Here is a 27,082-nt window from a genome sequence, read left to right as displayed (position 1 = left end):
ACCTATTGTCTCACAGGTATATTTTAAAGATACTTACGTTTCACTCGAAGATGGGCACTAGATTTGGCATTGGCTGCTTGGAAGTCTACACCACCAGCCTGGTTCAAGCGTACATTGTAGAGTGTAAGACAGTGTCTTTTGCCTTCTTCTTTAATCTCACAATCCTTCCAAAAGGAGAAAAAAAAAACAATGTGTAATATCTATATATAACTGTGACTGTTTAGAACTATTTTAAGTTGAAAGAATCACTGTCAGAAATGGTACTCATACACAATGATTCTGCAGCAGTGGTCCAAAACGCATCCAGTTTGAGACTGCCTTAACTGTCCCGCAATAAACTGCAATTCCCAGAATTTCCTAGCATGAGCCAGGGCACTAAAAGCAGTCTCAAACTGGATTATTTCTGCAGTGTTTTGGACCAATGTTTCACATTATTTCAGTGTGTTCTCCATGATCTACAGTATGAAATTTGTCTTTTAAAACATCAGCTACATATTGGGTGACATTTTTTATCTAGCTATCCATCATGATATTCTAATCAGAATAATTCAATCCAATCTTCTGTTCTCTCTCTCTGACCCTTTCTCTCTCTCTCTCTCTCTCTCTCTTTTCAAGTAGAAATGAATGTACAATAATTTGAAATAATACACCAGTAATCTCCTTTCATTTTTTTACACCACCAGGACTACTCTATAGGTAAGATCCCTGTTTCTATAATAGGAAAAATCCTTTTGTAAACCTAATTTTACAAAACCACTAGTGCCATCCTGAGTGCATTTTGAGCACAAAATTTCTTTTAAACTGATGTGTGTAATTTTCATTACCAACCTCCAAATACTGTATAATCTAAATTTAACTGAGCAATAAAAAATATAGATGAACTTTTACAGAAAAGAAACAAATAAGTCTGACACAAAGTTCCAGGGACTTGGATCAAAAGATTTTGCAGCACACTCATCTGCATCCCTTTTTCTCTGCATGGTACTCCAGCCAACTGAAATTTTAAAGAAAAGACTACAGATGGGAACAGAATGAGTGTTGCCTCCCCATACTCCATAGAGGAGAAAACTGCTAAATACCAAGTTCTCTGAATCCAGGTCAGATTTTCTGGGAGCCATCTTTTTTAACATTTTATTTAACAAACAAATCTGATTTGTGTTTAGAGGTATTACTTACAGATGTCTGAGTCAAGGTCTCTGATTTCAGTTTCCAGTTAGCATGGACATCTTCCTCAGAGATTTCTGTTTCAAAACGGGCAGTCTCTGTTTCAAATATTTCCACACTATATAGGGGCCGCACAATCTTAATATCACGATCTGCAAAGAAAATAATATCAGCAATGTAATTAGTGTTCATCACCACAGTGGCAAGTAATGTTTTGTACAGAAAGATTAAGAAGATATTTATTTGTTAAATGTGTGTGTGTGGTACCCACCAGCTGAAAGATCCTCAAGAAGACTTAATGCAACAATACATCAGTAAGAGAAACTTGCCTTCAATGTTGAGCTTGGCAGACGTCTGATCAGTACCACAATCACAGGTATATTGACCAATGTCCTTCTTCAATGCTTTCTTGAGGATGAGAATTCTCTTTTTGCCCTCTGCTTTGATAATAACATTCTTAGATGGAGTTAGTTCTTGTCCGTCTTTGAACCATTTTACAGGAGCATTTGCTTTGCTAATTTCACATTGTAAAATGACTTCATCTTTTTCCACAGCAGTGTAATCTTGAAGCTTCCCAGTAAAATAAGGATCCCCCTCTGCAAGTTAAGGTGAATATGTGATATTCCAAATGTTATAATATGGTCAAAAGATTTTGCAATTTACCCAAGCCAGTCTAAAGGATTATTCTTCCTTTCTATAAAGGGGCTGATTTTTGAAGAAGTGGAAGCTTTCTGAAACCATGGCTAAAACTAGGATGGAGTAAATCCTCGTCATTCTCATGAACAGTTGCTGCTTTTGATTTTAGAAAGAATTCTCAATCTAGAACCAGAAGAAGTATGGGGGGACCATGAACTATATATTTATTTCTGTTTATTTAAGAGATTTATACCCGGCCTTTAGGTTTAGTAATAAAAGTATGGCTTACAACAACTAAAACAAACAGAGACAGTACAACATCCAAATCCATAAAAGTCATAATGCTCCAATTAAAACAAGAGCAGAACAAGAATAAAATAGCAGCACAAAATACAATACAGAGACATAAAAACCATCATGGAGGATTAAAAGGGAAATAGGACAGTCTTAGCCTGATACTTAATTTATTAGACTAAGTGAGAAAAAGAAATGCAAGAAACTGCTTGATATCAAGTCAACCCAGTTCCACTTCTAGCTCTACATACACTTGTAGCAGCTGCTCAGGTTTTAGAAAAAGTGTCATTTTCTGCCCAAACTGGAGGTTGCAGAGATTGAATATGAGACTTTTTGCTTGTACAGTATGTGCTGAACAAGGGCTGATCTTACCCAACAGTCAAATTTGTATGGTAAAAAGACATCCTGGTACCTGATCAATAAGGTCTTAAAAGCAGTCAGAATCAGCTGAATTCAATGGGATGAATTAATTAAACTTAACTATGTTGTTAGAAGAGAACTGTGGTCTAGTAATTAGTATGAAGAACTTTTTTACAGCATAATAGAAATCCAAATAATTGTACTGGAAACTAATTTATGTGGGGTGTATAAGTCATTTTCAGTCTTCTTATCAAATATTTATCTAGGACACAAAAAATGTCCAAGGGTGCAATTATATGTATCCTTACTTGGAAAGAAGCCCCACTGAACATATAAGGCCTTATTTTCCTATCAGTAAGACATTATGGCCATACAGTGAACTAGTCACATAAAATTTTGCAACAATGCACAAATTAGAGACAACTACAGTAAAACAAAGAGGCAAAAACCAAAACAAAGAAATAACAAGAGTCAGAGATAGAACAGCAGCAATATAAGAAAGCACAACAGCTAGCAGTAGTCAATCCTCAGAAGCATTTTGAAAGAGGAAAGACTTTGGTTTCCCCTCCAGAAAAGATAGCAGAGAGGAGATTTCATGAACATCTCTTGAAAAGAGAGTTCCAAAAAACTGAGGATGCCTGGGAGACAGCCCTACTCCTTCTGGAGGTTCATATTGTCCCTCCAAAAGGTGTTGTCTGAGCAGGATCTCCTGAGAAGATGTCAAGATCTCCCCCAAAGGAGTGAGGGGGGCTCTTATACATAGAGTTAGTACAGACAGTAGTGTGTTTGTACTTCTGGAAGAAACTTTATCTAGTAAGACCCTTTATGTAAATCAAACTCAGGTCACACATACCAAGAACAGTAAGTTTTGCTTCACATGATTTTCCCATAGCTTCCACTTTGATCTGAGAGGTATCATCGACATTGAGATCTTTAAATAACAATGTATGGAATTTGCCATCATCCTTCATTGACACAACCTTGGTGGTATGGAGCCGTTGATCGTTCTTATACCATATGACAGGGATGTTGTCATGTGACAACTCAACAGTAAATTCTGCAGTTTCACGCTCCTTTGCTGTTACATCCTTGAGAGGTGTTATAAATTGAAGACGAATGCCTAAACCATAAAAGTATCCCATTAAACTTAGATTGTAGTTAATAAAATGATACAAATTTGAAAATGAAACACACTGTCAAGAGAAACAGTGGTACAAAACAAACCTTCAATTATCAGCTTGGCACTTGTGTGCTTATCTTCAGCCTCAAATATATATTTTACTTCATCCTCAAAAGCCACAGACTTAATGACCAGGGCATGTCTTGTGCCTTCTGGTATGATTTCAAATTTCTCATCTCCTGTGATCTCTTGTGTTCCTTTCAACCAACGGAAACTCTTTGGTTCCCTTGATACCTCACATTCAAATTTAGCTTCATCCTTCTCAAAGACTTTGACATCACTGAGTGGAGTTATAAAGATGAGAGGCAGTTCTGAAATCAAATTGGGTAATGAAGAGTGTCAGGAATTTATTTCTGTTAGTGACTCCAGCTATGGATTGTAACAATAATAACAATAATAACAACAATTATTATTACTATTGTTATTATTAGCATCATAATCCTCATTGCTGGTGGATAATAATAAAGTTTGGAAAATGGGCATACAGATGATGCATTCTGAAGCATACCTTTCACTTTCAGATTAGCAGCACTTTTAGCATTTGCAGCCTGGAAGGACACTTCTCCTGTCATATCCAATTTGCAGTTGTAAAGGACCAGGATGTGTTTCTTGCCATCTTCAATCATTTCACAATCCTGATTTTTTTTTACGGGAGGGGGGGATAAAAAATTTATCCTGATCACTCATTCATTCTGTATAATGTCATAACAAAATTTTGTTTTCCTTTTTAAACTGGTGTTAATGGCTTTTTTTTTTAAAAAAAACTTACAGGTGAAGCTGTTAAAGTTTCTCCTTTTAACTTCCAAATTGCATGAACATCAGGCTCAGAGATTTCAACCTCAAATCGAGCTGTTTCACCCACAAATACTTCTTGTCCATATAGGGGACGCTCTATTTTTATCATTCGAGCTGAAAGTAAAGATATATGGATATATCTCAGATTTCCTGCCTTGATTAGTGTGTGTAAAAGGTTCTGAAAAGATCCTTTTGAAGGCATACTATCACTTACCCTCAATCTTAACATCACAATTTGTCTTGTCAGTTCCACAGTTACATTCATAATTTCCCATATCAGCATCTGACACCTTTTTAATTTTTAATATGCGGCGCTTGCCATCAGTCTTTATGGAGATTCTCTTGGAAGCTACAAGTTCCTCGCCATCTTTATACCACTTCACTGGCACATCTTTGCTAAGTTCACACTCCAGAATTACATCATCTTTCTCAATGGCGGTATAGTCTTGCAATTTTACAGTGAAATATGGGTCAGCCTCTATAAGATATCAGTTGGGTATGAAGTGATTAATATTTTGAAGAGGTTAGTAAATACAGTGAATACATAAAAACGTGAATTACAGTCAATGCACAAAAAAGATTTGAATACATAAAGATACATAAAGCTTCATATAATAACAACACATGATAACATGTTACCTAAAACCTTCAGGTGTGCCTCGGTGTGTAATGTCTTAACTTGAGCCTTGATCTCAGAGATGTCATCAAGCGTCACTTCTCTTATTTCTAATTTGTGTTTCTTCCCTTCGGCAGAAATGTGAACTGTTCTGCTAGTATGGAGTTTCTTATCATTTTTGAACCAGGTCACTGGCATATCTTCATGTGAAAGTTCAAAGTCAAAGTTAGCTGTTTCTCCTTCCTTCACTGTTTGGTCTTTGAGAGGGGAGATGAATTTCAGCCTGATACCTGGAATGCAGCAAATGATCATTAATACCACACAATTCTAGCTGTTGGAATTTACAAATTATTGTTGCTTCTTATACCTTTTGCACAATCATCCCCCAGTAATCAACTTGCCTTCTACAAAAAGTTTTGCTGTGGTTTTCTTTCCTTCAACTTCAGCAGTGTACTCTCCTTCATCATCAAATTGAGAATCATTGATGACTAGAATATGTTTCTTTCCATCTGCTATTATGTCATATTTGTCCCCAACTTTGATAATGTCGGTGCCTTTAGACCACATTACATTGGCTTCCCTTGTGAGAACACACTCAAACCTTGCCTGCCGCTTCTCTGGTACAGTCACATCTTTCAAAGGCACAGCAAAGTCAAGCTCAATTTCTGCAAATAAAGGTAATACAATATTTTTCAAGTATACAGTGGAAGTAATATATGAGCTTATATACTTTGGCCCCTTACATTTGGGTCACCTATAGCAGAGACTGCAGAGTGGGGTCAGTCAATTGCCCTTCCAGAAGGAAGAAGAGAAGATTAGGGAGATTATTGCATTAGCTTTACTGCCAGGATAGACTTGGGATGTAACTTTCTTAAGGCAGGTCTTATCACATTCACCCATCGCCAGGCAGTATGCAGCCTGTATGCAACCTGGGCTTCTTCAGGTTTGTCCCGTATCTTTTCAAGAATTGGAAAATCCTGTTCTTGAAAAGCTGTGAGAGAAGCCCGGGTTGTGTATGGGCTATATACTGCCCAGCAATGAGTTAATGTAATAAAATCCGCCTTAAGAAGGCTACATCCCAGGTCTATCCACGCAGCAAAACTAATGCAATAATCTCCTAGGACCATCACGATGCTACGTGACATGATGTAGGATGGGAAGATGGATAGAAATATAAAACTCAGTTCTGCCCCTCTTTCATCTTTGGGCAATGGCCTGCCCATCCTCCTTGGTGTTTAGTGCAGGCTTTAGTTAGTCACCTTTGGGGCCTTGGTAGGATTTTTCTTTCCTCCTGGTCTTGACAGAGGAAAAGGTATTGTGCCCACCTTGTACTAATTCTCCACAGTACTGTGGGACAATTGGTTTTGGCTGGTGCTGTAAAAGATTTGAGTTGGCTTCCTTAACATCATTTGAGATTTGTTGCATTACAGTATATGTTATTGATTCAATAGCTTGGCATTTAATTCTATATATAATTGGCATCTGACTCACTCTTGCCAGGTTAGGGTGGAGAGAGTGGAATCCAGGGCAGTTATCGGTAAATACCCACAGGCACTTTTCAGGGAAAGGGAGTTTTCTGGACTTGCCCTTGAGGTCCTGGGACTTGGGGATAGGAAAGGGAACAAATTTTGAGACTAGACTGAAAGACACCCCCTCAACTTGTTGGGAGGGGCCTCTTGCTGTGCCAGTTATTTTGGGAGGAAGCCACAGGAAGTCCCACCCCTTCATGTTGCTCCCAGCCAATCAAGGGAATCTCACGAGATCCCCCAGCAACCCCCATAATCTTATGTAATCTTGCGAGATTTGGGGCCTATATAAGGCCCTTTCCACATGGCGGCAGCCATTGCAAGCTGGGCAGCCATGAGTTATAAATGTTTGCTGCTTTTGTCACAACTTGGAATGGGTCATCATGACACATAGCTTTAGCAGTCATGCTTTCTAATTTAATAGCTCAATAATCAATGTATTATGGTTTACAATGACAGAGTCCGCAATGTGTGAAGACCGATGATTGATTTATGATGACAGCTTGTGATTTATGGCCATATTAGCTGATATGATTGGTTACGGGCATTGACATATGATTGATTTATGGCTTGATTTATGGCTTGATGTACAATATGATTTATGATAAGAGCGTGTAAACATTTGCCAAATGGATAACAGGCAGCATGATTGATTTATAGCTGTCAAATTGTGATTGATGACCTCTGTACAGATAAAATAAAGTTGTGACCATTAATTATCCACTAAAGGCGAACGGGCTCCTTTGTGCCGGCACAACTGGTCTTTTCCTTTATGGCTTGGGGACTGAGGGGGAGATCAGCATGTTCAGATTTCTTGGCCTGGTTGGGCAAGTTAGATTTATTGTCTGTCTCTGCCATCTGGGATTGCTTGTCCCTGACGTACTGAAGAGGACATAAACATACACCTATTTCAGGACACACTGCATTATGCAGATCAAATTTAAATAGTTACTACAGTGGCTCTTAGTTTATCCATACATTTGTGTGTGTCTGTGTGTCTCTTTCAGTTTAGCAGGCAAATTTTAGTACAACACTTTACCTTTTACTGTCAGGATAGCTGCAGTAACTGCATTCAGTGCCTGGTAGAGAACTTCTCCAGCTTGGTCTAATTTGACTTTGTGCAATGTTAAGAAACGTTTTCCTCCTTCAGCTTTGATCTCACATGTCTGTAAGATATTAAACATTTCATGATATAAGAATAATGTGGAATTGCTATTAATTTTTTTAAAAATCTTCACAATGTAATAATTTCATTGCTTCAGAGTATGGTGTTAATTTCTTTGCCCTGGATAAAAATATTTCCACCTTTCTTCCCACCTGAGCTAAGCATAGCTTCAGGTTGTCCACTGGGCTCAGTAATACTCATCTTAAAAATGCTAGCACATGTCAGGAAAAAAAATCTGGAGTAACAAAAAAGTTATGTGACAGAACATATGTGTTATAATCAGTTGTTCTATGCTGTTAGAAGATGTTCCATTTTTAGATTTATAAATTTCATACATTAAAAAAAACCCAGTGACTGGAATCCTGTTTAGTGCATCACTCTGGAGTAACTAAGCCAGCAAAGGTGGCCAATTGGCAGCGGCAGGGGGAAAAGACTGCAAGTATGGAACCATCTAATTAATAATAATAATAATTGTAAGCTGCTCTGAGAGCCTTTAGGGCTGAAGAGCAGGGCATAAATACCGTAAATAAATAATAATAGCAGCTGTGAAGACAGCCATGAAGCACTGATAATTAAAAGCTGCTTGGAGCTGGCTGAATTTGTCCACTTCCCTCATTATCACTCTGTGTCCCTATAAAAAGTGGAACATTTAGCGTTGTGCATCAGAAAAATTCTAGCTGATGTCTCTGGCTGAAAACTAAACTAATAATAATTATAAACCTCAGCAATTTTATCTAAAAGACTGTGGCTGAATCAGTTTATTGTCTGACATCATTCAAGCTACTGCACAGTACTTTTAAGCTAATAAATTCTGATGTACAGATTCTTACAGGTGAGGGTCTGAGAATTTCTCCTTTCAGTTTCCATTCCCCAGGAATATCATCTTCAGAAATCTCAGCATCAAAGCTGGCTGTTTCTTTCTCATAAACAGTAACATCTTCAAGGGGTTTAAGCAGGTCAACGTCACGTTCTGGCATTGAAACATTAAATGAATTAATAACATGCATGTAATCAGTGAAATATTTTCACAATTTGCAGCATTTTCCCAGACAGTGCGTCTTCATACTTTAGTAAGTGAAACTATTGCTAAACCTACTGTATGAATGTAATAATATTCTTACCACCAAGAGTCAGTTTGGCTGGATATCTACGACCTTCAACTTCAACTGCATATTCCCCAATATCATCTGGTGTGGCGTTCTTAATTTTGAGGTAGATATGAGGTCCATCTTTTATAATTTCTGTTTTATCAGTTGGTTCTAGAGGAATTTCTTCTTCACCTTTGTACCATTTAATATTTGGGGTATCCTTCACAATATCACAAGAGAAGGTGGCAGTACCCTTTGGTTTCACGTGCTGGTCTCTGATAGGTTTCACTAGCCAGTCTTTTATCATTTCTGTATGACAAAACACAATGTAATATGAGGAAATCTCTCTCCCTCTCTCCACACAAACACACACACACATGCATGTACATACAGATATATACACATTTTTCAAGGCACCATTCTCACACTAAGATCCTTCCCCCTCACCCTAAGAACCAGAGAAGTAATGCCAGGCCTAGGGATCTGGGAATCCTAAATTAACAGCACCCAGATTTTTCCATTTGGGATTATTTTAAAAATGAGTTGGTATTTTTAAACAGATGGATCATAGGAAGGATCCTACATTTTACTTAAATTGTGGAAACATCATAAATTTAAGATATATATATATATATATATATATATATATATATATATATAATCAGTTTTAGCTAAATTTGAATTTGCCTGTGATCTATAGGTTTTGTACTTTCAAGAATCCAGTGGAATGTTACACAAGTGGTTTGGAAAAAATCATATTGCTGTGAAAAGAAAAAGGGTCCTTTTCACAGCAAGAAATACTTCTCTTCTTTCTCACTGTATTAAAGTGGTATCGCACAGAAAAACTGCCATGGAAACATGACTAATACACAGTAAAATAATGTCTGCTTACATATTGTTTACTTAAAATGAGCAAAATGGGAGGAGTCTATCACAATGTTGTAGTGTTACCTACAACAGCTGTTTTTGTTTTTGTTTTAGAGAGAGACAAATAACTAACTAGTTAAATAGCCCTCATAGACATACTTCTTTCTTGGTCCATGAGCAGGATCCTTGTGGTGTTAGAGGGGCTAATACTTAATACTGTAAAGAGGCCATTAGACAAAATGTTTAAAGTTAATATATTCCTTCAGTCTCTTGCTACTGGGAGCACAACAATATTTCTACACAGCACTGACTCGCTTTCTATCTGGTTATTAAATATACAGATCTGGAGGGCACCATCAAGAACTCTAATTCTCATCCAACCAGATCTGAATTAGAGCCTTTCAGATACCTCCTATCCCAGTTACACAATCAGTAAAAATGAGCTTCTTAGGGGCGGAATAGACGGGCATGAAGAAGCAGCTTGAAGCCACCCTGCTCAAGATGCCTTGGGGCTGCACCAAGCACACGCTGTGGCCCCAATCCTCCAGAAAGCTGTTCCAAATAGGAGCAGAAAAGATCTGCTCCTATTTGGGTTGAGTTTAAGGTGCCTCGGCAGAGCTCCAGGATGGCTACCAGGTGTGTGGCATCTAAATGCCATGCCCCCAAGATGTCTTAGTTGGTAGATTTTCAAAGCAACGAATTATAGCTTTTCATCTCTTCCTTCAAAACAGTGGTGTTACTGGAGGGATGTGGTGGTGTGGCCCGCACTGGGTGATATCCCAGAAGAGAAGCGACACCCAGTCAGGCCCTTCCCCCTCCATGCTCTTTCTTTTTTGCTTGTTTTGCTCTGTTCATTGTTATGTATTTTGCTTTGTTAATTTTATTGTTGCTATCATTACTATGTATTTTTGTTGCTATAATTACAATGTATTTTTGCTTTGTTAATTGTTATGTATTTTACTTTGTTAATTTTATTGCTGCTATAATTACTATGTATTTTTGTTGCTATAACTGCTGTGTATTTTTGTTATTTATTGCTATTGCTATTGCTATTGTTAATCACTATCTAATTTTATTCTTATTGTTTAATGCATTGCCATGTTACATTTGTTTTTAATTTATATTTATTGTTATTGCCTTTTAATATCCCTCTGTTGTAAGCCATCCAGATTCCCAGTGATTGTGTAGCATATAAACAAATATTATTATTATTATTACTATTACTGTATTATTATTATACTGGCCTGTCCTTTTGCTCAAAAGGAGAGCAAAGGGAGGCTATGCGTGCCATCCCCAGAAGCCCCATTCCCCCACAGCAGGTGATATCAGGTGCAGGGACACCACTGCTTCATAACACACCCTAATTTCATATACATTGAGAGAACAGACAGGTTTGAGATAAATTTATCTTACCAACAACTTTAACACTGGATTTACAGCTGATGTTAGCTTGGTCAACAGTCACACTGTATTCTCCACCATCACTGTCATCAGCATCCATAATTGTGATGGCACGCTGCAGACCGATAATACCCAGGGCAAATTTCCCAGGTTTGTCCTTAATAATTTTCCCATCTTTCCTCCAGACCACATCTCTCTCTTTGTTCAGTTCACAGCTTAGATAAAAGGGTTGCCCTTTTATGACAGTAAGTTCCTCCTCTAAAGTCTTCACAAAACGCACTGGTAATTCTGGTGAAGGGGAGAAAAGCTTTATTGACATATTATATCATTCACATTTGGTGATACATTTAAGCATGTGCTTGGATAATCTCCTAACATCAGAGACTTACATATATTCATCTGTCTCAAATATGGTGAAAATTCTATGGAGTATGGAGTGACCTGCTATATATGGAGTGACTCTGCTATGGAGTATGGAGTGACCTGCTATTACAGACTATGAAGCAATGTGTATACACTAAAGCACTCATGCCTAGAATAAGCACTGGGCTGTGCCATTCATATACAGTTTCAATTATAAAGATGTTCCCCATTCTTTATTTTCACTAAGGCTAGTAACTTAGAGTTTTGTAGTTGTTGTATGCCTTCAAGTCACTTCTAACTTATGATGGCCCTAAGGCAAACTTATCATGGTTTTTCTGGAGCTGAGAGTATGTGACTTGTCCAAGTCACCCAGTAGGTTTCCATGGCTGAGTGGGAAATCAAACCATGGTCTCCAGGGTCACAGTCCAATACTCAAATCAGTACACCATGTTGGCTCTCATTGGTAACTTAGTGACTAATGTAAAAGTATAAACGCATATCCCTCTCTCGTTTCTCCAGTGTTTACTATTAACTCAGTGCCATGACTGTTCTCTTGTGGCTCATAAAGTGTTATCTCATAAATGACACTGTATAGGCAAACAAATAAACAATATCACAGAAGCTAGGAAATATACATACCTTCTATCACTCAATACAATGAGCCTTTCAACATAAATAAAATACAGTAGACCCTTGTTATACGCTGGAGTTTGGTTCCAAGATCCCCGTAGATAACAAAATCCATGTATACTCAAGTCCCATTAAATATAATGACATAGCAAAATGATGTCTCTTATAAAAATTGGAAAATCAAGGTTTGATATTTGAAATTTATACTTTTTTTGAACATTTTAAACTGTGGATGCTTGAATCTGCGTATAAAAAATCCACGTACAAGAAGGGCCGGCTGTATACCAGGTGTAGATCAGAGATGAATCAATAGCTATTTGGAGCAGGCAGAGAACAGAAAACCAAAAACTATAACACAGATTTGGAAGAACAATGAAATACCTTCAACAACAAGTTTTGCTGTAGAGGTCTTTTCTTTGTTTCCCAGTTTCAGCACGCAAGTATACTCCCCAGCATCTGAAAGCTGGACATCAATAATATGGAGTTTCCTATCTTTCCCATCAGACAGGAACCTGTACTTAGGGCTCTCGCGGATATTGCTGCCATCTTTCATCCAGGTAGTTATGGCAGTGGAGGGAGAGATGAGGCACTCGAAGATGGCGGAAGAGCCTACGGACTCAGCTTCAGTCAGCACTATGTCTTTAATTTCTTTCACAAACTTGAGTGGCACGGCTTTTAGTTGGTATTGGAAAGGGGGCTCATCAGGAGGCTTGTCACCCCCACTTCCTGGTCTTAGTTTCCTTCTCTCCGCATCTGCAGGTGAAGGTGTCTTTTTGGCTACAAATCAGATATGGAAATATATAAAATTGATCTCTACATGAATTTCATTTTCACTAATACAGTTAAAACCAGTTTGACAAAGTGGTTTCCTATTTTAAAGACATTATCTGTGATGACGCTAAAAGTGTAGATGAGGCAGAAATTCCAAGCAAGCCTTTCTGTTCACAAAATCAGTTTTTAGGAAATGCCAATTTAATTTTGATATACTGAAAGCACTTGGGATCTGCTTTTCTCCTCTTTCCCTCTCCTCTCTCACATACCTACGATTTCAGCATGTATGCTGGGATCATGAATCAACTACTAACTGGGCTGCCCTATCACTGGAATTTTGCCCTATGCCTTCTCAAACTCTAAATTGTAGCTAACAGAATTTGTGTCTATTTATTGTCCTTTATGTGTGGCTACTACTGCCTTCCTTCCCTGCTCCTGATTTGCACTACAGATGCAGCTCATCTACCCCAGAAAAACCAAGGAACAGATCCAGGGGTATGCAAAGGCTGGCCCAATCCTTAATGATTCAATTTGATTTATGGGAGAAAGTATGTGAGGAACAAGGCCTAGCAATGGAAGAGAGGGTGGAGAAAAGGCTGGAACTCTTAACGTATACTTTCTTGTCTTCTCCATTTCACTATATTGGTTCACAGCAAAGGAAATACTTTATCCTTCTTGCTCAGAATTAGAAATATTACATATGTTCATTTTAAAATACCTCCATCAAGAGATGTTACTATTCCAGATTTTAGCTCTGATCCTGCTAATAGAAGCATACTAAAGCAAACAGTGCTGATTTTTAAATATAAATTTTAAGTATTATTTGCATATTTAATAATGACTGCAAAATCCATTTGTTTAGAAAGAAAATGGATAATCTATCAAGAAAAAGTTTTCCACTGAGGAATGGGGGAAAATATCACACTAACCTTGTTCATTACTTCACATAGTGAATTCATTTTTTGATCATGTGATTTGGCATAGTTAGAACACAAAAACTTGAATTATTGACTAAAATCATTACAGGTATAAAGCTATGTAGATAGTGTGTTTTATTGTTAAGATAATATTTTCTTACCTTTAATGGGACTTTTACCCTTGGCAGCATCCTTCTCTGGTGTAGTCTTAGGCTCTAGCAGAAAATGATGACAACATTGTTAGATTTGAAAGCACATTTGAAACATTTTAAAATGGGACAATATCCTCAAAGCAGGGGTGGAATGTTTCATTTTCCCACACCTTCCCACCCACCCCGACCCTCTAAGGGCTAGATTATTTGTATTCAAATGTGACAGCAAACTGTTAAAGGCTATTTATTTGAAACAAAATGTTTGTTTTATATTTCTTCCATTGCTGCTGAAATCTGGCTGTGCTTTGCTGCTAAATATCAATGGTGTCTTAAATGATAGCAAAAATGGCCTTGGAGAGTGGCATGATTGTGTGTTGACCACTACTCCCTTAACATGTTGCTTGTCTCTGTATGCATTACCCCTGAGAATGCACAGGTATATACGTACATATATAAATTTCACGATCACTATGTTAAATAAAGGAGAATAACTGTATCCTTTCTCCTGAGAATATTAAACTGTTTTGGAAAACTAAAGTTCACTGTAAACTAGGTATGCAAATCTTCATCTTTCATACTCTAATGTAAAATCAAAAAAATTCAAAAGCTGGGTGAGATTATTAGCATCCTGGTTCATTTTAATATTATTTTTCTCATTTCAGCTTTTTTACAAAAACGTTTCCATTCCCCTTAGGTAAGAAATAACTGTCGTAGCTCTATCCTATGGAATCCTGGGCTTCGTAGTTTGCTGCGGCACTAGAGCTCTCTGAGAGACAAGGCTATTTTTTCACAAAACTACAAATCCCAGAATTCCACAACATTGAGCTATGGCACTTAAAGCAGTGACAAACTGCATTAATTCTGCAGTGCAGATGCTCCCTGAGTTGGGCCCCAGTAAAGTTCTTGGTAATTGGGCTGGGGTAGAGGCTTGGGGTTTATACACATGTTTGCAGTGTAGCCCAATAAGATGTGCTGCTTTGATGAACTAAGTTGTCAGGATCTGTGGCAGCAAGACAAAACTGGCATTCTAATTGTTTTAGTTCTGATTATTTTTGTGTGATGACTTGTACCAAAATTAATTTAGTACATGAACCAATATTCACATACCTGCTTTCTTCCCTACCACTGGAGCTGTCACAGGAGCAGCCTCAGGTGTTGGCTCTGCAGTAGGCTTAGGAGATTTTAGGGCTGTGGAAAGAATTACATGAGTTAAAATATTTTCATCTATTCACTGATAAAAGAGTACATTTCATTTCTTAGTGGGATGGGGTTTGGGTTTACCTCTGAAATTATGCTTAGGACTGCATTTTAAAGGCCATTTTACATCCTTTTTAGTACCTCTTTGGATCATGAAGTATTCAGTTTCCCTGGTCTTGGCATTTCATTGAATTAGGATGTGATAGTAACTGGAATATTTGTTCAACTAACAAACTTGTAGCTTGGTTAACTGGGAGTTACACCATCACATAAGCTCACAGGGGTTTGCACAAGTTAATGTGATATTGGTTTTCACTTATTTATTAAATTTATTTTTTGTCTTTCTGGCAACCCCCCCCCTAAAAAAAAACCCAGCATGTATGACAATTTACAAAAAGAAACAAGAACCTCTGATACAATGAAAACAGACCTGCCTTTAAAAATTACCCAAAATTTAACCATGCATTCAGTTAAAATCTAGGTAGATACCAAAGGTCCTTTTATATAAATGAGCCTTTACCTGAATATATTCTGACTTTATACCAATATCACAATTAATGTGACTGAAGAAGCCCTGTGTAAGCATAGGTTTAAAATGTCTTACCTACAGCAGGCTTTGGTTCAGGAAGTTTTGCTGGTTTAGGTTCTGGAACTTGAAATGCAAAAATAGTATGTAAGATTAAAGAAATATTGAGACAGAACTGCAAATGCAAACAGGATGTACAAAAACTGTGAGACAGATGCCACAGATAAGAGAAGATACTATTATTTTTGAAATTATTAGAGGCTTTAATAAATCAAAACAGGACAGTTGACTTGCCAAATAAGATGAGGCGGAAAAAGAAAAAGAAATCAGTAGGTACGGAAGGAAGAATAAAGAGGTAGAAGATGAGAAGATGGTAGTTTTTTGGCTAGCAATATGAAAGATTAGTCTAGCTTGCAGATTCATGATCAAATGCAAGTTTTAGTTGCAGCAGCAAGTAAAGAGTATCACATCTGTATACCTTTGGCTGGTTCTGGCACAGGCTTCTCTTTTTCCTCCCTTTTCTTCAAAGGTAGGATCTCAGTTTTCTTCTTTGAAATCTCTGGCACTTTAAAAACATTAATTTTATTTGAAAACAGGATTTAAACATTTTGGCTTCCCTGATACATTAATAGACTTTAGCAAGAAACATTTAGCTAGCCGAATGTGGCAAAGATGAGCAGACAGCACACATCTGTTGCAATAGAAGATAACTGAGAAAGATGAAATAAGATGAGCACTTACAGAATATTGAATTAAATATAACCTTTTAAAGTGTTTCTTTCACACAAAGTGGAGATGGATAAGCAAAGAATATGTCAAGGACAGATTAGAAGTGAAATTGTGGCGCTATGGAGGGCGGCTCCCAAATTTGAATATTTTGGTGTATCTTTTCCATAGATCTACTGAATCATTAAAAATTCATGTTTGACACCCAGAAAGTGCTGACACCCAGGAGGTATTTATGAAAACAGGGATTTAGGTAGAGTCTCTCGCTGGCTAACATCATCACTGTCTGATTTTCACTTGTACCTTCAGGCTTTTTAATCTTTTCAACAACAGGCTTGGGTTCAACTTTAGGTTCTTTCTCTGGTTTAGCTTCTTCTTCCTCAGGCTTCTTAACTGTTCTTGGAACTTTAAAAAAGAAAAAAAATTCTTTCAAGAACAACCCAGCTAATTGATAAGGAATTTATCGATAGTAAGATCGATTACTCTATACAAGGGCAAGAGCAGCACATTGCTTTTATGTTGGGAAAAATATGGTGATTCCAGATTACCGGGGGTTTCCATTAGCTCCAGTTATTTCTTGTATATCTTTGTATTTAGATTAAACAGAACTAGGGTTAGTTTTTCCTACAACTGATAAATGAGTTACCAGTTTGAAACAATTGTTTGTGGGCTTCCCAAGAGTGGTCATGTAGGGAAATTGACAAATCAACTGGTTTGGCTGGCTGTGATCTGATTTAATAATCATGTAAGCACAGCTGTTATATTGGAATACTGTGTTACTGGATTTTTATGACTTTTTGAAAAATTAGATTGTCATATAACAATACCTTTTTTCAGAACAATCTCTTCCTTGGGTGGTGGAGCAGGTTCAGGAAGTTGTCTTCGTGGTTTCAGTCCAGGTGCTTAAAATGATATCAGTTTCACAATAAGTCTCCCAGTAATCAGAGCTATTCTTAAGGTATTTATATCATACACCATTTGTACTGAGTGCTTTGTATAAGAATCAAAGATTGATTCTCAAAAAAATAATGATAAATTTTGCTTCTGAAAAAAATTCTCATGAGAGATATATAACTTACATTTCCATTTGAACTGCAGAAAACATAGATAAATCAGTTGTTTATTTAGTTTCAGGTCATCTGTTACTCAAATACATTTTCCCCTCACAAATGAGATTTCCCTTTTATTATTATTAAAAACCATTTTTGAAAGAAATCTCCTTTCTGCATTCTACTCTATAGTTTTTTCTTCTTCATCACAACTTTAGCATCATGCTTAAGAACTTAGTTTGAATATTCAGTCTGAAATAAAAGCATGCTTAAATAAAAAGAGAGTTAAATGATGAACACAGAACAGACACAGTCAAGTCACACATGGAATGAAATTGAGTACATTGTGATAAACGCCTAAAAATACAGTCTCGTGCTCTAAAAAGACAAAAACAAGACACATAAGCCCGGAGGTGAAACCTCATGTGGTGTCACTGTAGGAAGGAGAAGGGGTCTAGGGGGCTGACATAAAACCATGAAGACTTTAAATTATCCAGTAATATGATAATTTGTTTCCATTGGAGACTACTGGCATAGCTGGAATGACAACTTTTAACTTTTGTTGAAACTTTGCTATCATTTGTAGACTCAACATTTCAAACTTGCTTCAAAGGGAATCTCTCTTGGAAAGAGTAATGGTGGTGGAATTGTATTCAAAGCTCACTAGAAAAGAACAAGCAGGAAATGACAGGAACAGCATTCAGAAATTGTAGTGTGTGTGCCAATGAAGTGTTGTTGTTTTTTACTATACAGTGTTTTATATTTGGGAAATGAGGAAAGTACTACATATTAAAAAGTCACACATTCTTATAGGTGTAGGCTTTGGAAGCCATAAGAACTGAACTGAATTTTATCCTTTTCATGATATCCTATGACATTAGAAAGTTGCATCTCAAAATGTTCAAGATGTCAAGTTATGAGTTTCAGAACATTTACCAGTAATAAAAATGAAATCAATGCTACATGCATTTGTTCATTTTGATAATCTGCTGTAGACTTTCATTAGAGAATGATACATTGCCTTTCATATGTTTATAACTATGCCAACTCAGTTAATGGAAAAACAAGTCCCATTCAGGATTTGATAATGGGTGAGCATGCTGACCTGGACTGTATTACAGAGACTAGGTTGGACGAGATGGGGGGGGGGGGATAATCTCTCTCAGCTTTGTCCACCAGGATTCTCTATGCAGTAGCAGGAAAGACCTGGGGGTCGGGGAGGTGGAGTTGCAGTGGTCTATCATGATTCCATCTCCCTGACCAGATGCCCTCTCTCACCAGATATATTACATGACAAATTACAAATGGCTTTTGAAACTTGGAACAATTTCAAAAGCAATATGATATAACATTATTGTTGCTATATCACATAAATTACTTGTGAGCCCAAAATATGATTTGAGAGAACTACAAAAATATATTGGAAGATAGTAGGACAATTTAATTCTCTCTCTCTCTCTCCTTTGGATTAAAATCTACAACCAGAGGAATGGCACTACTGGGTTTTTTCTGTTGATTAATCATCAGTAAGTAGGGAGATTAGACCAAAAACCATTCAAACAACATTCAGTTAGAGTGACTAACATTAACAGCGCAATCCTATACTCGCCTATGCAGAAGTAAGTCCCTTTGGGTTAATTTGGGCTTATTCCAATGAAATGGGCATAGGATGGCAGCTGAAAGATCACACTCCCATGAATGCTATTAGGAGTCAATATGCATTAGTTACAGAATGGGGCTTAGTATTGCTGTTAAATACTGTTTAAGGTTACTGTTGATACCTTTAAATGGAACCTTTTCCTCTTTAACTTCCTCTTTTGGTGGGAAAGGTACACGGGGTTTGGGTTTCTCAGGTATCTTCTTTTCTGGTTCTGGTTCTTTAAATGATATGGTGGTAGATTCAGTGCAAATGCAATAATATTAATACCCTCAAAAAACAAACTGCTTAAATAGACTCCAGTAGTAAAACTCCCAGTAATTCAAATGCAACAAGTAATAATTCAGATGAAAATGTCTCATGTACCAAATATAAGAATGATTGTAAATGAGTTCTTAACAAACTTTCAAGTCACTGAAATGGAAAGTGTTAGATAGATGAATGTTTTCATGGATAAGAATAATGTGAATGTCCAACATAAATTAAGATGATACAAATACAAGGAAGACAATACATGTACATAAACAAACATACTTTCAACATACACACATAACACCTACATGGCAAGATGGAGAGAGATGATATAAAACAAACCAAGTATGTTTTAACCTCACTCTGATATAGATACCTTCTTCTGTCGGAATTATCTCTTCTTTTTCTGGAATAGGAACAGGTATTGTTTCTTCAGGTTCAATTTCTTCTGTAACTTCAGGCTCTTTAAAGAATATTGATAACTAGCATAAGAGTGCCATTTAAAAGATTGGATGGCAAGACGTAGTGCAGACATGTTACACATACCAGCTCGGACATTTTATCAACACACTGATTCACAGATAAGCACACTAATGTTACAGTGTAGGCATTTCATCTGTATAGAGCTGGGGTTGGATGCAACTGTGGGCAAGAATTGCTTGCTTGACTGCAAGAATGCTTAACATTGTGTTCTTTGTATATTAAACACTTATTTCTGCAGGGCACTGGAACCTAAAACTGTTTAGTGCTATGTGGAACATACACGCACAAATACACACACATACACATTTTAAAAGAACTGATGAAGCCACATGGACAGTGGGTTGTGATTTATAGGAGTGAGAAAATTGTTTCCCTCAGGAGTCTGGATATATTTTATAGTGTGAAATGTTGATTTTTACAAAGGAAATGTTAAGTGAAGTTCAGTCTTTTCAAGGTGCAAACCTGTTTTCCCCCAAATTTAAAATTATTTGCATCCTTAAAAGGCTAAGGTTTGAAAGCTGTTTAATATAGGGCCAAAATACACTTTACAAATAATCCTGTTTTAGCTTGACTATAGGATTGCTTTAACTGCCCTGGCTCAGTGCTAGTGAATTCTGGGAATTGTAGTTTATTGTGGCTCCAGAGCTCTCTGACAGAGAAAGCTACATCTCTCACAAAACTCCAATCCCAGAATTCCATAGCACTGAGCCAGGGCAGTTAAAACAGTCTCAAACTAGATTATTTCTGCAGTGTGTTTTGGACCATACATGTTTAAGCTGTTAGACAGTTTTGCAAACAGACATACTTCATAAAGCAAGCACAAAATACGTTGTTGAACATATTTATATATCTACATGTAAGACCACATAAAATGTTAGACCAAATGAAGTAGAAAGAACTGAAGAAGAAAGACAGCATGAATAAGGACATGTACCTTTAGGTGGCAGGACCTCTGGCTTTTTTGGCACAGCAAGAGGTACTTTTTCTTCTGGAACAGGTTTCTTAGGCACCTCAGGCACTTCAAGAAATATTAATTTGCTTTACTTTTGTGGATATTAATAGTGGTGTGCATAAAACATTAAAAATGCAAATTATGATGCCAAAAATAGTGCACCCTTTAGTATATGAACATGAATTCTTTTCTCTTGTTCCCCACAAGCACACATTTTACACACATCAGGATCAACAACAGGGTCAACAAAGGGAAAGTCTGTTTTTAAAAGTATTCAAATAGATGATAAGTACCTTTGGTGGGTGGAGGCTCTGGTTTTTTAAGTGCAACGGCAGGTATTTTCTTTTCTGGAACAATTTTCTTGGGCTCTTCAGGTACTTTAAAGATAATATTTCAGTTTTAATTTGAGAATTCTTGAAGTAAAATATACCAAACGTCAAAAAAAGAAACAGGTCATCAAAGACGTACCAAAAGCCAGACTAGTGCTACACACAAAAATACAGTCATTACATACATACACATTCTGGATTATAAAATGAACTGTACTAATTTCTCTCAAGACAGAACTGTAGAAAAGATAATACTGAAGAAAGCTTTTTAAAGAATGCTTTTTTAATATAAAAAAGACAAAGAAATTATCTTCTTTAGGTGCGTATATCTGGGTTGACATGTACCTTTAGGTGGTGGTGGTTTGATTTTTTTAGGCACAGGAGCTGGTACTTTCTTTTCTGGAACAGCTTTCTTGGGTACTTCAGGAACTTTAAAGATATTAGTTCAGTTGTTAAAATGCAAGAAAAGAACACATAAAGCCAAAGATGTAGCAAATGTAAAACAATACAGCTTAAAACGAATAATTCAAATTCTTCCTGATTCTGCTTCCATACATATATTTATGCTTTAGATTTCCTAGTAGAGTGATTAATAAAAGACTCTATACTCTTATAAGTACACACAAATTGTTTTGCAGAATCTGAAAGAACATTATTGACCTTCTCTTTCTCTCTCTCTCATACACACACACGGATATGCACATTCATTTGCACATATAACATACATACAACTATATGAACAAGACCATTTTTAAAAATTACTCAACAGTAGCTGTCAGAATACTAAAAAAGACAAATTCATTCTTGAAGAAATCAATATGCCATGTACCTTTTGCTGGAAGAGGTTTAGGTGCTGCAGTAGGTTCTTCGGGGGCAGCAATAACCTCTGGTTCTCCAAGAGCAGGTTCAGCCTCTTCAGGTGAAATAAGGGCCTCTCGTTCCTCAACAACATATTCTTCAGGCTCTGTTATTTCAAAAGTTGAAGCATGCTCAGGCTCTTCAAATGCTGTGATGGCCTCGACCTCTTGGTGAACAGACACATGTTGTCGTTCTCTATAGCCAATAAAAGTCTGTACTTCTCGTTCTTCTTCATGCTCCAGATCTTCAGCTGGTGGACGCTCTGGTTTCTTAAACAAAGGTTCTGGTTTCTTAGGCACAGCTGGAGGCTCTGTTTTTTTAGGCACAGCTGCAATTTTGGGCTTTTTAGGCACTGCAATGGGTTCTGGTTTTTTAGGCTCTGCAGTAGGTTCTGGTTTTTTAGGCACTATAACAGGCTCTGGTTTTTTAGGTATAACTGCAGGTTCTGGTTTCTTGGGTACAGATACAGGTTTTGGCTTTTTAGGTACACTGACTGGTTTAGGTTCTTCAGGAGCTGCAACTTCTGGTTCTTTAGGAACAGCAACAGGTTCTGGTTCTTCATATGAAATAAGAGCCTCTCGTTCCTCAACAACATATTCTTCAGGCTCTGTTATTTCAAAAGTTGAAGCATGCTCAGGTTCTTCAAATTCAGTGATGGCCTCTACCTCTTGGTGAACAGACACATGTTGTCGTTCTCTGTAGCCAATAAAAGTCTGTACTTCTCGTTCTTCTTCATGCTCCAAATCCTCCACTGGTGGACGTTCTGGTTTTTTGAACACGGGTTCTGGTTTCTTAGGCACTGCTGGAGGTTCTATTTTTTTAGGTACAGGAGCAAGTTTAGGCTTTTTAGGCACTGCAATGGGTTCTGGTTTTTTGGGAGTAGCTGCAGGTTCTGGTTTTTTAGGTACAGCTGTAGGCTTTGGTTTTTTAGGTACAATAGCAGGTTCTTCAGGGGCAGCAATGATTTCTTCTTCTTCTTCAGGAAAAGCAACAGGTTCTGGTTCTTCATATGAAAAAAGAGCCTCTCGTGTCTCAAGAACATATTCTTCAGTCTCTGTTATTTCAAGAGCTGAAGCATGCTCAGGTTCTTCAAATGCAGTGATGGCCTCTATGTCTTGGTGAAATGACATGTGAGTTCGTTCTCTGTACCCGATAAAAGTCTGTACTTCTCGTTCTTCTTCATGCTCCAGATCTTCAGCTGGTGGATGTCCTGGTTTCTTAAACACAGGTTCTGGTTTCTTAGGCATAATTGCAGGCTCTGGTCTTTTAGTCACAATGGTAGGTTTGGGTTTTTTAGGCACAATAGCAGGTTTTGGTTCTTCAGGAACAACAATAACCTCTGGTTCTTCATAGGTGGGTTCAGGTTCTTCATATACTACACTGACCTCTGTTTCCTCAAAAGTCATAATAGGTTCTGGTTCCTCAGGTACAGCAAAACGTTCTGGCTCTTTAGATAAAAGAACAGTTACTTTTTACTGGTACAGCTTTCTGATGTACTCTGAATGTTTAAAAGATGTTAGTTTTTACTTTAAGAATGGCTAAAGATATTGAGCAAACAAAGAAGTAGGTGAAGAAGAAAAAGAAGAAGAAGGTGAAACACAGTGGACAAGTATAACAAAATCTGCATTTGTTCAATCTCATACTAGGGCACATGGAAAACAATACTGGTAAAATTAAGCAAACCTAAGCATTCAAAGTCACTTGACTGTGCCAACAGTGTTGTCTACAAAAGAAATATTGAGCAACAAAACACAGACAGCACAAGAAATTGCTAGACATTGATTTATAAGCACATTTAAACAATGTTCTTTACAAATGTATCAATGGTGAAATGTACCTTTAACAGGAGGAGGTTCTGGTTTTTTAAGTACTGGCTTTTTTAGTATAGGAGTTGGTTCTCTCTCTTCCACCACAGTCTTTTTGGGCACTTCAGGCACTTTAAAGACATTAATCAATAATTACTATTGTATCTTGAAAGAACAATTAAACAAAAAAGACAGGAAAATAACAAAGATTGAGTAAGTGTCTAAGATGCTCCTATCCTCAAAATAGTGTACCAAATGCAGCTATCATTAACTATAAATCATGTGTACCTCCAGATCAACTATAACAATGGAACTGCCATATACATATAACAAATCCAACAGAACACAAGAAATATTCTTGACAGTGTATCTAAAAGATAACCAAGAGAACGAGAAAAAGATTGGTTTTTCTTCACACTTTTATCAAAAATAACATATACCTTTAGTTGGTGGTGGTTCCTTCTTTTTGAGTGTAGGGACTTTCTCTTCAGGCACAGGTTTCTTGGGTACCTCAGGCACTTTAAAGATATTTGTTTGTTTGATTATTAATTACAACAGAGTACATAAAATATGAACAAATATGGCAGCACACATGAAGATGTAAGATGTTCATAAGGACATAATGCATGAAGATATAAAACTTGATTGGACAACATTAAATATTGATTTCAGCGTATGGCCTTTTCACTAAAACAACTATAAATACAAACATACACATACATACAGAGATACCAGATACACCTTAAGAATATATTTTTTCAGATCCTCTGTGACAATGAAGCATGATGTTCCACACCTTTACAAATGGTAAAACTACCCAAAGGTACAGTCAGTGTGTTGTGATTTGAGTGTAGGACTTCAACTCTGGGAAGCCAGGGTTTGAATCCCTGCTCAGGCAGGGAAACCCACTATTTATCTTATTCCTGTTGATTTCAATGGACGTTCAGTGAATTCTTATTCTGAGATCAAGGGAACATGTAGGGCAATCCTATAATATTTAGTCAGAAGTAAATCTCATGGTCTCACTAGGCATACAACTTCAACATTAATAGTGCTTAGGTTTAGTTGGATAACGTTGAATAAATGCAATAGTGTCAAATCTCAATGGCAAGTAATAAATAAAATAGAGATTAAGTTTATGGAAACAAGACAAAAAATGGAACCCTGCTCTATTAACATCTGTGGGAGTTTTACCATTGGTTTCTATATGAGCAGAACTGTATCCAAATATTTTGATTCCGGGTATTGTATTGACAAATACTTTTGGCTGCAGGAAGCTATGCTTGCATAGGTACTTTTTTTTTATCCTGGAACAATTTCTTGGGCATTTCAGGCCGTGAAAAGATATTATAGTTTTCAACTTGTAATAAAAGTTTATCAAAAGTTTGAAAACAATAAACACAAAACATGAAAATGATAACATGTACTAACATTCAAATACAATTTTATCTTGCTATCTACCAACACAGATGGTATAGTGTCTTTTATTTTTCTTCATTGCACACTGCAATGTCTCTGAATTGGTTTGCTTCCCTTCAGATTTTCATTCTTTGGAAACAGATAGATCGCAAAAGTTTTGCAGTTTGTCATGCCATTTTGTACTCCTTCCATTCAGTAAACACAATAAATGCAAGATGTTCAGAAAGTTGAGTGTTAGGGATGGTTCTCTATTATACACTTATTTCAGGTTTCCATAAGAGCACTAGAATGATCCATTTCCCCCCCCCCCCCAACTCTCAACAGTGATGCAATATATGTGACAGAAAAACACTTGGTTTCAAAGAGAGAAAATGCTGGTGCACATATACATAAGTGGAAACTCTCTTGACTGTATGAAGACAGCTCATTTCAGTATAGTTTGTATATTTATTGACTTTGTTTACATGATGTGATCAATGTAGTGGTCCTTACTGCTGTCATCCTGCTGCTAACCTCTACATACTGACTGTATGCAGAATTCAACTGTCTGCACACAATTGTAGTTGACAATATAAAAGACTGAAAGTTATGTCCCAATTAATGGTCTAAGAGCATTCCATACTATAGACTGGTGGAAACTAAATAGATATGGACATAGTCAACAACATGATTGGAAGACCACTGGAAAGCTCATTTGAAAATAGTCATTTAAGAATTTTAATAGTTATTTTAATAAGTTATTTAAGAATTTTTAACAACAACAACAACAACATTTAAAGTATTCACAGTTTCTCACAGTTGGAAATATGGACATGATAGGAGAAAACAAGTAGGACAACATATACCATGTTTATCAAAATAAAGGTGCTTCTATATGTTTAAAATAATGTTGATAGGTACCTTTAGCAGGTGGAGCCTCTGGTTCAGGAGGTTTCTTTTCTGGAATGATTTTCTTGGGAGCTTCTGGCACTTGAAAATACATTAGTCAGTTTTAATTTTTAAATTTAGAAAAGATGAGAAAACATTAAGAAGAATAAGTTTGTATGAGAAGTTCAAGTAATGCTACTTAGACATGACCCTTTCACAGAAGACAATGAGCAGAATTACTTCCAAAGATTTTTTTTAAACATTGAAACAATACAGGGTAATATCTTGAATTAGTGCATGTAAAAAGACAAATCTAACAGTTAAATAGGCAAAATGATAACATATATATATTTATTTTCCTCCAATATGTATAGATATGTGCTGGAGGTTCAGACTTTTTTTACAGATGCTTTTTCTTCTGGGGTCATTTTCTTTGGCACCTCAGCAACTTCAAAAATAGTAAAGTGTTTCAGGTTTAAAAGATGAAGGGAATCAGGGAAGAGAAAACTAACATGAATACACAATGTGAATGTCTATTTCTTTTTAACATAAACATGAAAGGTAATAATTACATATGATGATGTGGCAAGATTTCCACTATACAGAGTGACCTCAAATGAGGGAGAAGCTATTAAGTAAGTATTTGTGGTCATCCATTTATGCAAATGCACACAAATGGATTTTCCGCTTGTAATCATGCCAAAGTACTTGATGGTGATGGTCATTATGATATCTACCTTTAGCAGGTGGAGGCTCTGGCTTTTTGAGCTGTACTTTCTCTTCAGCAACCATTTCCTTGGGTACCTCAGGAACTTTAAAGACAAGAATTTATTTTATTTGGTGAAATTTCAAGGATGTGTATGAAATAGTACAAACATATGGAACTAAAAAAAACAACATACTGGACTTCATAGATATGGACAAAACTAAACTAGTAGAAGCCTGACACAACTCACAGAAGTGAAGCTTTTCTCTATATATTTAGAGAGCCCACAGCAAGAACACACAGACACTGATGTATAATATTCTTCCCTTGA

At 36.8% G+C, this 27,082-nt stretch overlaps 1 protein-coding gene across 1 annotated transcript in view; it reads right to left on the bottom strand.

Annotated features, from left to right (window-relative positions):
- The window catches only part of TTN (titin), a 333,475-nt gene that overhangs the window by 113,361 nt on the left and 193,032 nt on the right, over positions 1 to 27,082 (bottom strand). Inside the window, 26 exon segments of the mRNA XM_042444851.1 lie at positions 38 to 164; positions 1,177 to 1,316; positions 1,494 to 1,760; positions 3,308 to 3,574; positions 3,679 to 3,945; positions 4,143 to 4,269; positions 4,404 to 4,543; positions 4,644 to 4,907; positions 5,069 to 5,335; positions 5,447 to 5,710; positions 7,611 to 7,737; positions 8,567 to 8,706; positions 8,858 to 9,133; positions 11,105 to 11,380; positions 12,467 to 12,862; positions 13,935 to 13,988; positions 15,033 to 15,113; positions 15,727 to 15,774; positions 16,127 to 16,213; positions 16,678 to 16,779; positions 17,202 to 17,276; positions 19,205 to 19,300; positions 23,792 to 23,890; positions 24,200 to 24,277; positions 26,079 to 26,147; positions 26,783 to 26,857. Of these exon segments, the coding sequence (XP_042300785.1) occupies positions 38 to 164; positions 1,177 to 1,316; positions 1,494 to 1,760; positions 3,308 to 3,574; positions 3,679 to 3,945; positions 4,143 to 4,269; positions 4,404 to 4,543; positions 4,644 to 4,907; positions 5,069 to 5,335; positions 5,447 to 5,710; positions 7,611 to 7,737; positions 8,567 to 8,706; positions 8,858 to 9,133; positions 11,105 to 11,380; positions 12,467 to 12,862; positions 13,935 to 13,988; positions 15,033 to 15,113; positions 15,727 to 15,774; positions 16,127 to 16,213; positions 16,678 to 16,779; positions 17,202 to 17,276; positions 19,205 to 19,300; positions 23,792 to 23,890; positions 24,200 to 24,277; positions 26,079 to 26,147; positions 26,783 to 26,857 (4,209 nt within the window).

The sequence above is a fragment of the Sceloporus undulatus genome, chromosome 1, assembly GCF_019175285.1.
Source record: "Sceloporus undulatus isolate JIND9_A2432 ecotype Alabama chromosome 1, SceUnd_v1.1, whole genome shotgun sequence".
NCBI lineage: Eukaryota > Metazoa > Chordata > Lepidosauria > Squamata > Phrynosomatidae > Sceloporus > Sceloporus undulatus.
The sequence above is the reverse complement of the archived record's forward strand: the minus strand, read 5'-3'. Positions and strand labels throughout refer to the sequence as shown.